The sequence below is a fragment of the Alexandromys fortis genome, unplaced genomic scaffold (assembly GCF_014885135.2).
Source record: "Alexandromys fortis isolate MF-2015 unplaced genomic scaffold, M_Fortis_MF-2015_v1.1 scaffold_7, whole genome shotgun sequence".
Lineage (NCBI taxonomy): Eukaryota > Metazoa > Chordata > Mammalia > Rodentia > Cricetidae > Alexandromys > Alexandromys fortis.
In genome coordinates, this window is record NW_026067920.1 from 20,923,094 (window position 1) to 20,935,322 (window position 12,229).

Sequence of the window (12,229 nt, forward strand, 5' to 3'; positions counted from 1 at the left end):
AGAAGACTAAGGTCTTTTGACTTCTTGAAGACAGGTATTTCTATTTCCCATAAAGACAAAAAACAGAACTCTGCCCCAACCCTTATTGATGGAGGAAGGACATTGGTTAATTATAATAAAGAAACTGCCTTGGCCCATTTTATTGGTTAGAACATAGGTGGGTGGAGTAAACAGAAGAGAATGCTGGGAGAAAGAAGCTTAGTCGTGAGTCGCCATGATTCTCCTACCGGACACAGACGCAGGTTAAGATCTTCCCTGGTAAGACATCTTGTGGTGTTACAGGGATATTAGAAATGGGTTAGATTAACATGTAAGAGCTAGCCAGTAAGAGGCTACAGATAACGGGTCAGGCAGTGTTTAAAAGAATACAGTTTCTGTGTAATTATTTCAGGCATAAGCTAGCCATGTGGGCGGCCTGGTGCTGGGGACGCAGCCCTGCCGCTCCTATTACTACACCTTATAGGGTGAGTTTTCTTTTTGAAATTGTGTTAAATTGCCACACCAGTTGACGAACTATCTCCTCTCCTTATTAAGAGGTATTTCCTATTTGAATCTATTCTTTATTAATTTTGGTGGTATTCATAACTTTTCTTCTCCTGTGGAAACAAAAGCAAAACCCCTTCCCCAATGTAACACACTCTGATTTCCTTTCTGAGGTCAATAAATCTTTAAAGTACACAGATTGATTTGGTTATTTTTTTTCAATTCTCTAATGTCTTTCTGCAGCTACTGTTCCTTTTTAACCAGCATTTAGAAAATTTAAGGCTAATAAGGCATTATGCGATCTATCTCTGGGGGTATTTATTACCTTTTTCTGTTTATTAGGCATTTCTTTCAGGTGAGATTAGATCTTTCTACAACCATTTGTCCTATAGGATTATGTAGTATATCTGTAATATGCTTTTTACTATAATATGCAAAAATATGTTTCATTTTACTAGAGATATATGCTGGAGTATTGTCAGTCTTAATTTGTGTAGGTATTCCCATGATGGCCATGACTTATAATAGGTATTATAATAGACATAATCAGCCTTTTCAGAACTCAAAGCAGGTGCCCATTGACATCCTGAAAATATATCTACTATGGTGTACATATTTTATTTTTCCAAATTCTTCAAAATAAAACACAACCATTTGCCAAATTTAATTTTTTTACATACCTTTAGGCTACTTTCTGCAGGTAATGGTGCTTGATTATACAAAGAGCAAGTAAGACTTCTTTTTTTTTTTATAATTTCCTTTACTTGTTGCCAGTTGATGGAAAAATCCTTTATCAAATCTTTGCTATTGACATGGTGTTTTTATGAAATTTTGAGGCCTCCATCACATTTCCTATTAATATATGATCAATTTCATCATAACTTTGTGCTAGAGGACCTGGCAGGCCCAAATGGGATCTGATGTGTGATATATATATATATGACAATTCCTATTCCTAAGTATTTTTTGTAATTGTATAAATAACAAAGTTAATTTTGAATCACCAGGAATAAATTCAGCAGTTTCAATATGCAAAACTACTCTTTCTGCACATTGAGAGTCAGCAACTATATTGAAAGGTTCTGTTAAATCCATTAGTACCACGAGCGTGGCGTACAATTCTCACTTTTGCACAGAATCATAGGGACTTTGAACCACTCTTCTTAAGTTTCCTGATCACTAACCTGCCTTTACTGACTGACTTCCAGCAGCATAGAACATAGGGGCTCCAGGGGTTGGTGTTCCCCGTACAATGTGAGAAAGGACCCAACAGATTCTTTCTATGAATTGAGTCTCTCACTTATGGGAAAGCTATTGCTAATCTCTTCCTCTAAAAAGTTACTGCAGGCTCTTTGCCAGTATCCATTTTCTGCTCACAAATAGGAAATTTCCTCATTAGTAAAAGACACTACAATTTCTGCTGGATCCCTTCCTGTCAATTGACGAAGTCTTAATTTTCCTTTTAAAATCAAATCAGAAACTTTTTCCATATATGTCTTTAATTTCTTACTCTGTTTATGTGGTAAAAATATACATTCCAAGATAATACCTTCCCTCTGCATTAAATCCCTGTAGGGGAACGTGTGGAGGGTAATATGACCAGAATGCAGTTAAGCTTCAGATGCACACAATCCACATGTGCATTCTGTAGTTTCTCTTCCACCAAAGCCAACTCTCTCTCAGCTTCCGTTGATAATTTCCTGGAACTATTTAAGGAAGGAAGACCAGAAACCACAGAGAGGGGAAAGGGAGACCGAGAAGACCACATATTCGTTCTGTGGGGAGGTAGGGGTGTGTGTGGAGGCATTTTAAATAGCCCATGGGAGTAGTCTTGGGGAGGGTCACTGTTTGGTGGGCTTCCTCGGAGGTGGAGTCTGGACTGTGGCAACTCCCAGGGGAGGGGCATTGGGATGGATGCCAGGGTCTGGGGGCTCACTTCCAGCCAAACTCTCCACTCCCTCTTATCCCCCACCCCATCTATATTCCTCTCTGTCTTTACTCTGCTCCTGCTTCTCTCATGACCAGGTCTAGTCTGCTGGCCATGTCCAGCGTACCACTTTCTCTCTTTGCTCTGGACCCTTCCAGATGCCTCTGGCTGTACTCTCTCTCATATCTACAATAAAAACTTTCCCCCAACCATACCATGGAGGGGTCGTGTCAGTTTGTACATCTGCCTTTGCCTCCCAAGTGCTTGGATTACAGACATGTGCCACCACAACTCAGCTCGTGACAAATACTTTTAGTTTTAGTAGTGGTGGCTTCTGTCATGCGACTTCTGGAGGACAGAACTCTAAGGGCAGCCAAGGAATGAGAGGGAAAATGACCACCTTTCTGCCTTGCCCCAGTGTGATCCAGATACCACCCAAAGTTTCTGGGCAGTCAAGTTATACCACGGTGGCCAGTTCCTTAAGTCTGTTCACTGCAGGAAAGAGGCAAGTAAGGGACTTTGTTTGGCCAGACAACAAAAGAGGGAACCAAGCTGTGCCTGATCTATGAACAGAAATTATCCTTTTTCTGAGTGTTGTCCCCTCCCTGCCTCAGGCGGCCAGAAAGATGACGGAGCAGCTGTCACCAGCTGGGTGTGACCCCTTAGTTTATCATCTTTCCTCACCCCATCCCAACAACCTCCTCCCCCACCCCCCCTCCCCAAATGCCTGAGCACGGTCTCCTATTTTAAGAGCTGGATTCCCCATTGACATAGTAATTTGGAGGCCACAGCTATTGCCAGTTGCTGCTGGGATGGGAGCAAAGCTACCTTTCCCCAGGGCTGCAACTGGCCTGCAGCAGAGGGCAGACCCAGCCATGTGTGCACACACAGACGTCTCTTCCTCATCTTCTTCTTTGCCCATTTTTCAATCCTTTAAAATTGTGAAAGCCACCCTTAGATTGCTAGTCATTTTTTAAAGCCCTATCTGTGGAACTATGTCAGTAATTTTATTTCCCACAAATCTATACATTTTTTTTTACTCATTACACTGTAACAATTTATGTTCTTCAAATGCTTCAAAATTAAAGTTTTAGGTTACATAATAAAGTTTTATTTATTTATTTTTATTTTTTTGCTAGGCATGGTGGCATACACACCTGTAAGCCTAGCACTTGGGAGCTGCCCGCAGAAGGATTAGGAGTTCAAGGACAGCCTCTGCTAGGCCAGCCTAGACTACAGGAAACCTTCTTAGGATTTTGCAGAGACCAGAGGGCCAAGGAATGCTGCAGAGACGACACCACACAATAGATCTCATGCCGGAGATTGCTTAGGGGTGGAGTTCAGAAGGCCGCCTCTGAGCAAGGATGGAAGAGAAGGGGCAGGGCGTGAAGGTGCAGGGGTTCTAAAGGTGAAAAAGGCTTGCATTTGGCCGCTGCTGGTGATAGCACGGTTGCTGGTGCTGAGTCAGAGAGCGGGCCGAGGGAGTACTTGGTTCTGGAATGTGGGTGGCGCTCAGTTTACCAACATTTCCCCCTCTTGTTTATTATAAAAGGCGAGGAAATGGGATGGGGTGGCTGGTGAGGCGAGAATGGGGGCTTCCTGTCATCTGGGAGCATTGATGTCTTTGGGGACCCACGAAAGCTGGGATGCTGGCTAAGTCTGGGAAGAGCAGACTGTTGCCACTCTTTGTCCAGATTCTTCAGGACCATTTGGGGCTGGGGAAGTGAAGCTGGACCACCTGGGGCTAGCTGCTTTGAAGATGTCCGGGATACAGATTTCGAGGGAACTTCTGGGGCTGGCAAGTTGCTGGAGAAGTCTGCAGTTGATATGAAATCGGTTGGGACAGATAGTCTAGGAAGAGAAGGAATTTAAGTGAACTTTTTAATGGTTTATTTTTATTTTAATACTGGTATTTTGCCTGCATGTGTCTGGGTGAGGGTATCAGAACCCTGGAACTGGAGCTACAAACAGTTGTGAGCTGCAGTGTGGGTGCTAGAAACTGAACGGGGGAGGGGGTCTGGAAGAACAGTCAGTGCTCTTAACCACTGAGCCATCTCTCCAGCACCAGGAAAACTTTTATCTTAGGAGTACATTAGAAATTTACAGGCACACTGTCCTAAAACTAAGGAAAGTAGGGGAGATCAGGAATAAATGGAACAGGCAGGTGGGGAAACAGGTTGTTAGTGGACAGGACTTACCTGGAGTCCATTCGACCCATAAGAGGTGGATTCAAGTTGATTCCCTGAAACTTAAAAGAATTTCTCAAGTTTACAAAAAATGCTAAGTTTTGAACACGTTAGTATTCCCACGGTTTGCAATCTGTACTGAAATCCACACCACAGAAAAGGCAGTAGACTCACACCTTTGAGTCATGGGAGAAGCGTGGGGACCTAAAAATGCTGGGTCAAAAGCATGATCACTCTGTCCTCTCTCCAGAAGCCTGGTGTGTACAGATTACACAGGCGTTCTTAGCCCCATCAGAAGCACTTTTGAGTCTATACTGAGAAGACGACAACCAAAGGAAATTTAAAATCTGGAGCTTGTGGCTGTGATAATGGGAGCTGGTGCTTACTGGATTACTAGCTTATCAGAACTCCACAGATTCGTGTTAAAGCCCTGAACTTTTGAAGTCTTGATATAGCGATAGCGTAGAGAGGGAAAGATCTGAAACATGGTTCATTCTTACATCTATCTGAAATCACCTTCTTATACCTTTACAGACTGCATTTACACACCTTAAGATATTTCTTTCTTACACCTTCTTAACTTGCCTTTACATATCTTAAAACATTTTTTAGACCCTTACAACCTACTTTCATAGCCTCAGACCTTACGTAAACTCCTCACTTTTTCTATGCAGCCATGACACATACGTAATTTATTGCTGATAGCCATCACTGTAAATCAAGGTCCTTTAGAAACAGAATAGTAAAAGGTTACTTTGAAATCTGTTTTGTGAGTGTATCTATTTTTTACTTTGAAATCTGTTTTGTGAGTGTATCTATTTTTAGAGTCTGGTAGCAAGGTAAACTGTTCTTCTCAGTCCTTTGTCTAGACAAAGAGGGGCAATCCCAGCGTCCTGCTTGGGCACAGTTTGGACAGGGTCCTGGCGGGGAGCAAGGTGAATGCAGTTTCTCACCCAGTGGCTGTCTCTGCCCCATTTAAAGCCAGCTCCAGGTGGAGTTCTTCTGTGCTAGACTTTAGGGTCACTGCTAGGAGCTGGGGGTCTGTAAGCTTTGTCCATTAAACATGTTAAATGTCATATTCAACAAATGTCTGAAAAGTTTTGAGGACCATAATCTATGAAGTATATCTAAAATAAGCAAACTTTGTTTCTTGTTGCTTGTTTTAGGCTTAACTTTGAAAGTAAATATAGGAGGCTAAATAAAGCTTATTCCTGTAATTAGTTAATTAGTAGCATGATTGCAAGTAGAGTTCTGAACACATTGAAGAATCTGACCATTTATAAGGTGACTAACTCTTAGCTTGCCTGTCTTAATTATTCTTAACAGTTTACAATAAGTTAGTAGCTTTTATAAGCTTAGGGTTTTAAGGCTTTACCTCTGCTACGTTTGAGCCTTAAAATTTGAGTTGAATAAACGCAGCAAACGTTTCTTTTAGAGTGCATCATTATAGAATGTCAGTTTCTTGTAGGACTCAGTTTATCCAGATAGCTAAAGTTTAACCACATGGCAAAGACAAAGAAGCTAGACAAATATTACTGTGAAGCTGAGTAGAACCTTGGGAATTTATAAATCTTTTTTTTAAATCAAATATACCTGACTTATCAAACATATGTTGTTATTTATCTACGTTTTCTAGCAGCTTGTTGTTGAACAGTTAGCAGAGACATAAGTAGTTAGACATACTCCCTAAGTCAGCTTTTGTTAATCTGAGTAGACCTTTATAACCTTAAAATTTTATTATCATATGTAGTATATTCTAAATCAGAGTTGAATCACATATATAGTTTTTTTTAAAGCAAATATAACCTTTAATTCTTATTTTTCCTTTTTTTAAAGACAGGGTTTCTCTGTGTAGCCCTGGATGTCCTGTAACTCACTCTGTAGACCAGGCTGACCTCGAACTCAGAGATCCAGCTGCCTCTGCCTCCCAAGCGCTGAGATTAAAGGTGTGCACCACCACCGCCTGGCTTAAATTTTATCACCATACAAAAAATTCATACCAATCCAAAATATTTGGGAGTTGCTTCCTTAATCTTAAAAGCAATGCAACAATAAGCAGAGAGTTCTGATGCATTTATCTAATTATTCTTTGTCAATAAAAACTCAAGGGTCAGATAGGGGGGTAAGAACCTGAATGATCAGAGAAACGGTGGAGAAGCAATGACCTCCTGTCGCTTTTGTTCTCCATCCAAAAAGGCCAAGACCCTCACTTGCTCTTTCCTGTGTCTATGTGCCCTCAGTCCTCCAAAACCTCCATGGTCGATTTTGGTCAGCTAGAAGGTAGCTCTGCCCTCTGATTCAAAATAGACTTTATTTTCAGTCACAAGAGTGTCAGAATGCAATCAAAATAATCACACATCAGAGCTTATTAGGACTAAGGAATTTTGTAACTTCTAGTTGTTCTACGCCATGTGGCCATCTGAAGACAGTGATTAAGTCACATGACATGTATTCTTTAACCTTAGTAAAGATGAGTGCCAGTCATGTAGCTGCTTACATCTTGAAGAGGTCACCAGCCAAGATGGAGGAGAGCCACACAGCTGCAATTTAAAAACATCTGTTTTCCTAGTAGGTCTATTTTTAAAAAAATGAGAGTTGAATCCAAGTGACATATACACATACACACAGAGTTCAGTGCAAGTTACATATACACACAGAACTGAATCTAAGGTAGTCACATACACACATACAGAGTTAATATAATATGTTGCAGCAAAACAAGATTACCAATACATAAAATTTTAATGATAAGCCTTTAGTTATAAGTTCAAAGCCAACTTTTGCTATAGATTTTAAACCATCCAATGAACGTACAGATATTGAGCTAGAGCTTACAGCGTAACCTTAATGGAGTCTTGGGAGAGCAGAGGACAGAGAAATCGTAGAGATAGCAGCTTTTAAGAGTGGAAAGTAGAGAGACTGTAGAGCGGAACAAGCTTGGATATAGGATACTTGGGGATCATTTGTGCCGTAACAGTTATTACGATTTGTGAGAGTTTGCAAATCAAGTGCACCAGTTTCTGGACACTGATCTGTACTGAGGCCAAGCTAGAGAAATAAAATCCGAGTCTGTGGAGGAAGAGAGTGAGGGTTACAAAACAAAATTCCTCCGGAGGGGACTTCTACACGCTCTCTAAGCTGGATGAGGGGAGCTGAATGAGCAGAAGCTGAAGGAATTAGCAGGCAGGCAGCTCCTAGGGGGAGGCGAGGAAGCTCACAATGTGCAGGCCAAGGAAAGCAAAGAGAGACAGGGCAGTTAGCGGGAGGAAACGAGGCTGTCCATGTCGGTGCAGCAGGCCAGAGGCGGAGCCGGCTGAAGGAGCCAGAAAGGAGTCGGTGCAGGCGCCCACGTGGAGGGCATGGCAGGCCAGACAGATAAGAGACAACGGTTTCAAAGCAGGTAACGGGATTGCTCAACTGAAGAATAGGACTCTAGAATTTGCAATCAAATTTTGTGGGTAGAATAAGTCAGCAGAAACGAAACGAATGATCCTTGCAATGTCTTAGGAGAGCCAGATCAGCGGCTGTTTGGAGCGGACGCTGCAGGGGGAAGCAGAGAGACACACCAGGGTGCGAGGGCTGGGTGCTCGGTGTGTGCCACCTGCGGCCAGTCTGCTCCTTTGCTTTCTCCTCCTCCTGTTAGCTCTAGCTGGCACTTTGCAACAAACTTATGATCCATCAACCCTAACTTAAAGACAAGACGTTTACACAGCGCTGTGAGGGAGACCAGACAAAAACAAACAGACCTTGAGCAGAGAAAAGAGAAATAGGGAATGAGGGGCTGGAGAGAAGGCTCAATGGTTAAGAGCATTGTCTGCTCTTCCAAAGGTACTGAGTTCAATTCCCGGCAACCACATGGTGGCTCATAACCATCTGTTATGAGGTCTGGTGCCCTCTTCTGGCCTGCAGGCATACACACAGACAGACTATTGCATACATAATAAAAAAAAAATCGCTTGCAGTGTTTGTAAAGGCCCCGAATAACATTGGGATTTAGGGTGCCATTAGTTGGTCACATTTGGATTGATTCTCTAAGGGATATGGAGGCCAGATTTGATTTGCAAAAGGGAATACATTTGGGGCCCTTCAAGCTGGGAGCCAGGTGGAGGAGCTAGAAGTTTTCTAAGAGGCATCGCGGGGCAGGGGTTGGGGGTGGGGGAGAGCCAGAAGGTGTAGATGTCATTCCCATGGGAAAATGTCACTGCAGCCTATAGCCATGGGCATCCCCCCAAGACTCAAGGAAGACTGAATGGGGACGAGGTCAGTCAGTGGGTTGTCACCATACTCGATGTGGGTCAGGGGCTTAGCCTGGCTAACCCCGAGGAGAGACTTGGTGCCTGGTAGAGGCCGGCAGGTGAGGACCAAATGCTGGGGTTGGGGACTAGAGGAGCTGTGGGTTACAGGCAGCTCCAGACAGAAGGGAGGAGAGGAGAGCAGGAAGGGCCACAGTACCCCAGCTGAACCTAAGGAAACTGCAAGATTGGGTTGGGGTCAGGTGAAGAGGGCCAGGTAAAGCAGTAAAGACCATGGATGGGGGTACCTCTGCCCCCAAGAGTACCAGAGGATTGGGAAAACATTTATGTTGACCAGATGGATCACTCACCAAATACTGGTGACGGATGCGGGCCCAAGTGATCAGTGGTTGGAAGGCGGATCTGTTGCAATCTGTTGCGGATGGACTGGAGATAAGGGATAGGGTCACAGTGGGGCTTAGACCCCCAAAAGAGAGCTCAAGCACCAGGAGAGTCTGTGGAGTCAAGGCAACACTGTTAGGGTTTTCGGTGATCAGAGGGCAAAGATAACAATTGCGACAGATCTCGTGCAAAAGATTTATTCGGGGAGGGGCGTAAAAGGCCACCTCTAAAGGAGGATGGAAAAGGAGGGGTGTGAAGAGCAGAGCAGGGAGAGAGGGAGGGGGAGTGCGGGAGAGCAGAAAGAGGGGGAGGCGAGAGAAGGTAAGAGGAGGGGGGAGAGAGGGAGACAGAGAGAGGAAGAAAAGAAAGGCAGCATTTTGAAAACTGCAGGGTTAGAGGAGAATGGGTAGGTGTGGGCAGAGCTGGAGACATTTCGGGTACGGGCAGGGTGAGAAGAGCCAGGATGTCAGGATGCCAGCATGGACTGTGAAGTGTGTAACAGGTACTTGTAACACTGAGGGAGCGGAGGCCAGCATGCCCTTTGGTTTGCAGATGGGCACTACGAGTAGCCATTTGTCCCTTTGTCAATGATAAGGGAAATGACATCTTTGGATAGACGGGAACCCACTTCACAAGTTCCTGAGAACATTGGCTTGTGTCTAGCTGCCAGCATTTGGGGAGGCGGGAATACCTGGAGGAAGGTCAGGCTTCAGTGGTTACCACGGAAATCACAGATCTAAGTCGGGTTTGCTTATAGGACAGCAGCAATCTCTGCTAGTGGGCACTGGGACAGTACCGTGGGAAAGCCCACAGGCTGGTCCCCAGGATTCCACATTGCCTCTGCATTTTCCTTCTTGCTTTCAACAGTGCGATTAGTTTGAAAAAATTCTCTGAGTTCCTAAGCCTCCCTTTATGCCTCATTTTGTTTTCTGTTGATCCTGTGACGTGTAAACCGGCAAGCTCACTCTGAGGAATCCATGGGAAGCCTGTTTGTAATAGGAGAGGCTCCTACACCACTGAAGTGTGACCAACATGAGCAGACGAGATTCAGAAGGCAATATTCCATTCCCTTTCAACAGAACTTGACCCCAGTGTAGACTGCCCTTCAATTACCAATGTCCGGGGTCTCTGTACATCTGATCGTTCCCTGTAGAGCCCTTCAGTAAGAAGTGTGATTTTGACTTGATCCTATTCAACAGGCACGGCATATGGTATTCTCTGCCCTCCACTTCACTCACCAGAGGTCCCCAAACATGAATATTTATCGTGACCCTTTCCAGGGAGACCTCACTTCCCCAGCAGTGCAACGTCGTGCGCTCCGTGTCCTGATTGCCAATCTCTCATCGTGCTTAATTTGTGAATTAAACCTCGTCGTGGGGATGTACACATAAAGAAAAGACCATAGCTTATATCTTGGGAATCTAGGAATGTGATTTTTCTCTCCCCCCCCCCCCACCCCGCACGCTCCTTCCCTCCTTCCCTCCTCTGGTGATTGAACCCAGGGCTTTCTACACAGTAGGCAACCGCTCTGTCCCTGAGTGGAATCTCAGGCCCCACCCACTGCCACATGCTCCCTGTATCACTTACTCAGGGCTAATCAAGGCTCCTAAGCCACCCAAAGGGCAGGTACAGAACCCTCACCAAGAAGAGGCTGTTGTGTTGTCAGGCGCTGAGCAGAAAAAGACTGCGCAGGGGTTAACAACCACCAGGGGGCAGAAGGGGGCTGGTCCTGGAAATCGGAGCTGGAAGCCGGGGGAAAAAATTAGTCGTGGGGCTCCTCTCCCTGCCCCACATGGTGTGCTGGAAGATGGCAGTCATAGGTACCTCTGCACAGGGCTGGCCTGTCCCGTCCCCGTCTTCTTCAAAACCAGACGTCTCTCCTGAGAGCAGGCGCTGTGCCTTAGACCCCTGGCTTTTTGGGCTGCGAGAGTTCCTTCGCTCCTTGTGCCCTGCTGTTAAGACAGCAGAGAAGTGAGCCAGCCTTGCTCAAACTTCGCGACCTCGGGAACCCTGTATACCAGTGGCTCTCAACCCTCCCAAAGCTGCGACCCTTTAATACAGTTCCTCATGCTGTGGTGACCCCCTACCATAGATTCTTTTTATTGTGATGCCATAACTGTAATTTTGCTACTGTTATGAATCTTATGTAAATATCTGTGTTTTCTGATAGTCTTAGGTGAAACCCGAGAAAGGATCAGTTGACCCCGGAAGGGGGTGCAACTCACAGATTGAGAATCACTGCTTTATGCTCAAAACATAGCGGAGAAGGACCTCAGAGAGGATTGCCTGGCTATGTGGGTGTGCCTCTCAACATTCACCAACTTAGGAGTGAAAATTGAGAATCTAGACGATAGTTACTTCTTAAAATCATACATGTGGGTTTATTTATAAAAAATATAGTTTGTGAAGCAAAAATGTCAAGTGTAGTGCTATTTTACATTTATGCTTTTTAAAAAAATATTTATTTATTATGTATACAATATTCTGTCTGTATGTAGGCCAGAAGAGGGCACCAGACCTCATTACAGATGGTTGTGAGCTACCATGTGGTTGCTGGGAATTGAACTCAGGACCTTTGGAAGAACAGGCAATGCTCTTAACCACTGAGCCATCTCTCCAGCCCCATTTATGCTTTTTTTAAAGAAAAAATAAAAATTGCTTTGACCTTGCACGCCCCTACCCCTTTTGATATAAATGGCACCAGTGTTATTTCTGGATAAGAACTGAAGTGATGTTTTTGTAGAAAAGGGATGCCTTTAGTAGAAGTTGAGAACCAAGGGTTAGGAGCCAGACTTCCCTGAAGTTTACCACCATGAGGATATAGCCTCCATAGCTGGTGGTGCTGGGTAGCAGGGTGTCCACTGGCGTGACCCAGAGGTGTGTGAGAACAATCTCAGAGTCCTTCAGGACAACAGAGGCTGGATTCTTTGGGATGAGTTTTGTTCGTTTGATTTAACTAACTTGCTGGGTTAGTTTTTGTTTGTTTGGTCTTTTTTTTT

At 44.4% G+C, this 12,229-nt stretch overlaps 1 protein-coding gene across 7 annotated transcripts in view; it reads right to left on the bottom strand.

Moving 5' to 3' along the window:
• Positions 1–3,544: 3,544 nt before the first annotated feature.
• Positions 3,545–12,229, bottom strand: part of LOC126500741 (uncharacterized) — a 15,652-nt gene continuing 6,967 nt past the window's right edge. For 2 of the 7 annotated variants that reach the window (XR_007591415.1, XR_007591413.1), the window contains 4 exons: positions 11,055–11,182; positions 10,872–10,972; positions 9,200–9,343; positions 3,545–4,261 (listed from right to left, as the gene is read on the bottom strand). Coding sequence is in view for 4 of the 7 variants with exons in the window: in XM_050140870.1 (XP_049996827.1) it covers positions 3,928–4,261; positions 4,609–4,658; positions 9,200–9,343; positions 11,055–11,182 (656 nt within the window). In the remaining 3 variants the exon portion in view is untranslated. Of the gene's footprint in view, positions 4,262–4,608; positions 4,659–9,199; positions 9,344–10,817; positions 10,973–11,054; positions 11,183–12,229 lie in introns of all 7 variants that reach the window. The other 5 variants (XM_050140870.1, XM_050140871.1, XR_007591414.1 and 2 more) reach the window with 4 other exon arrangements.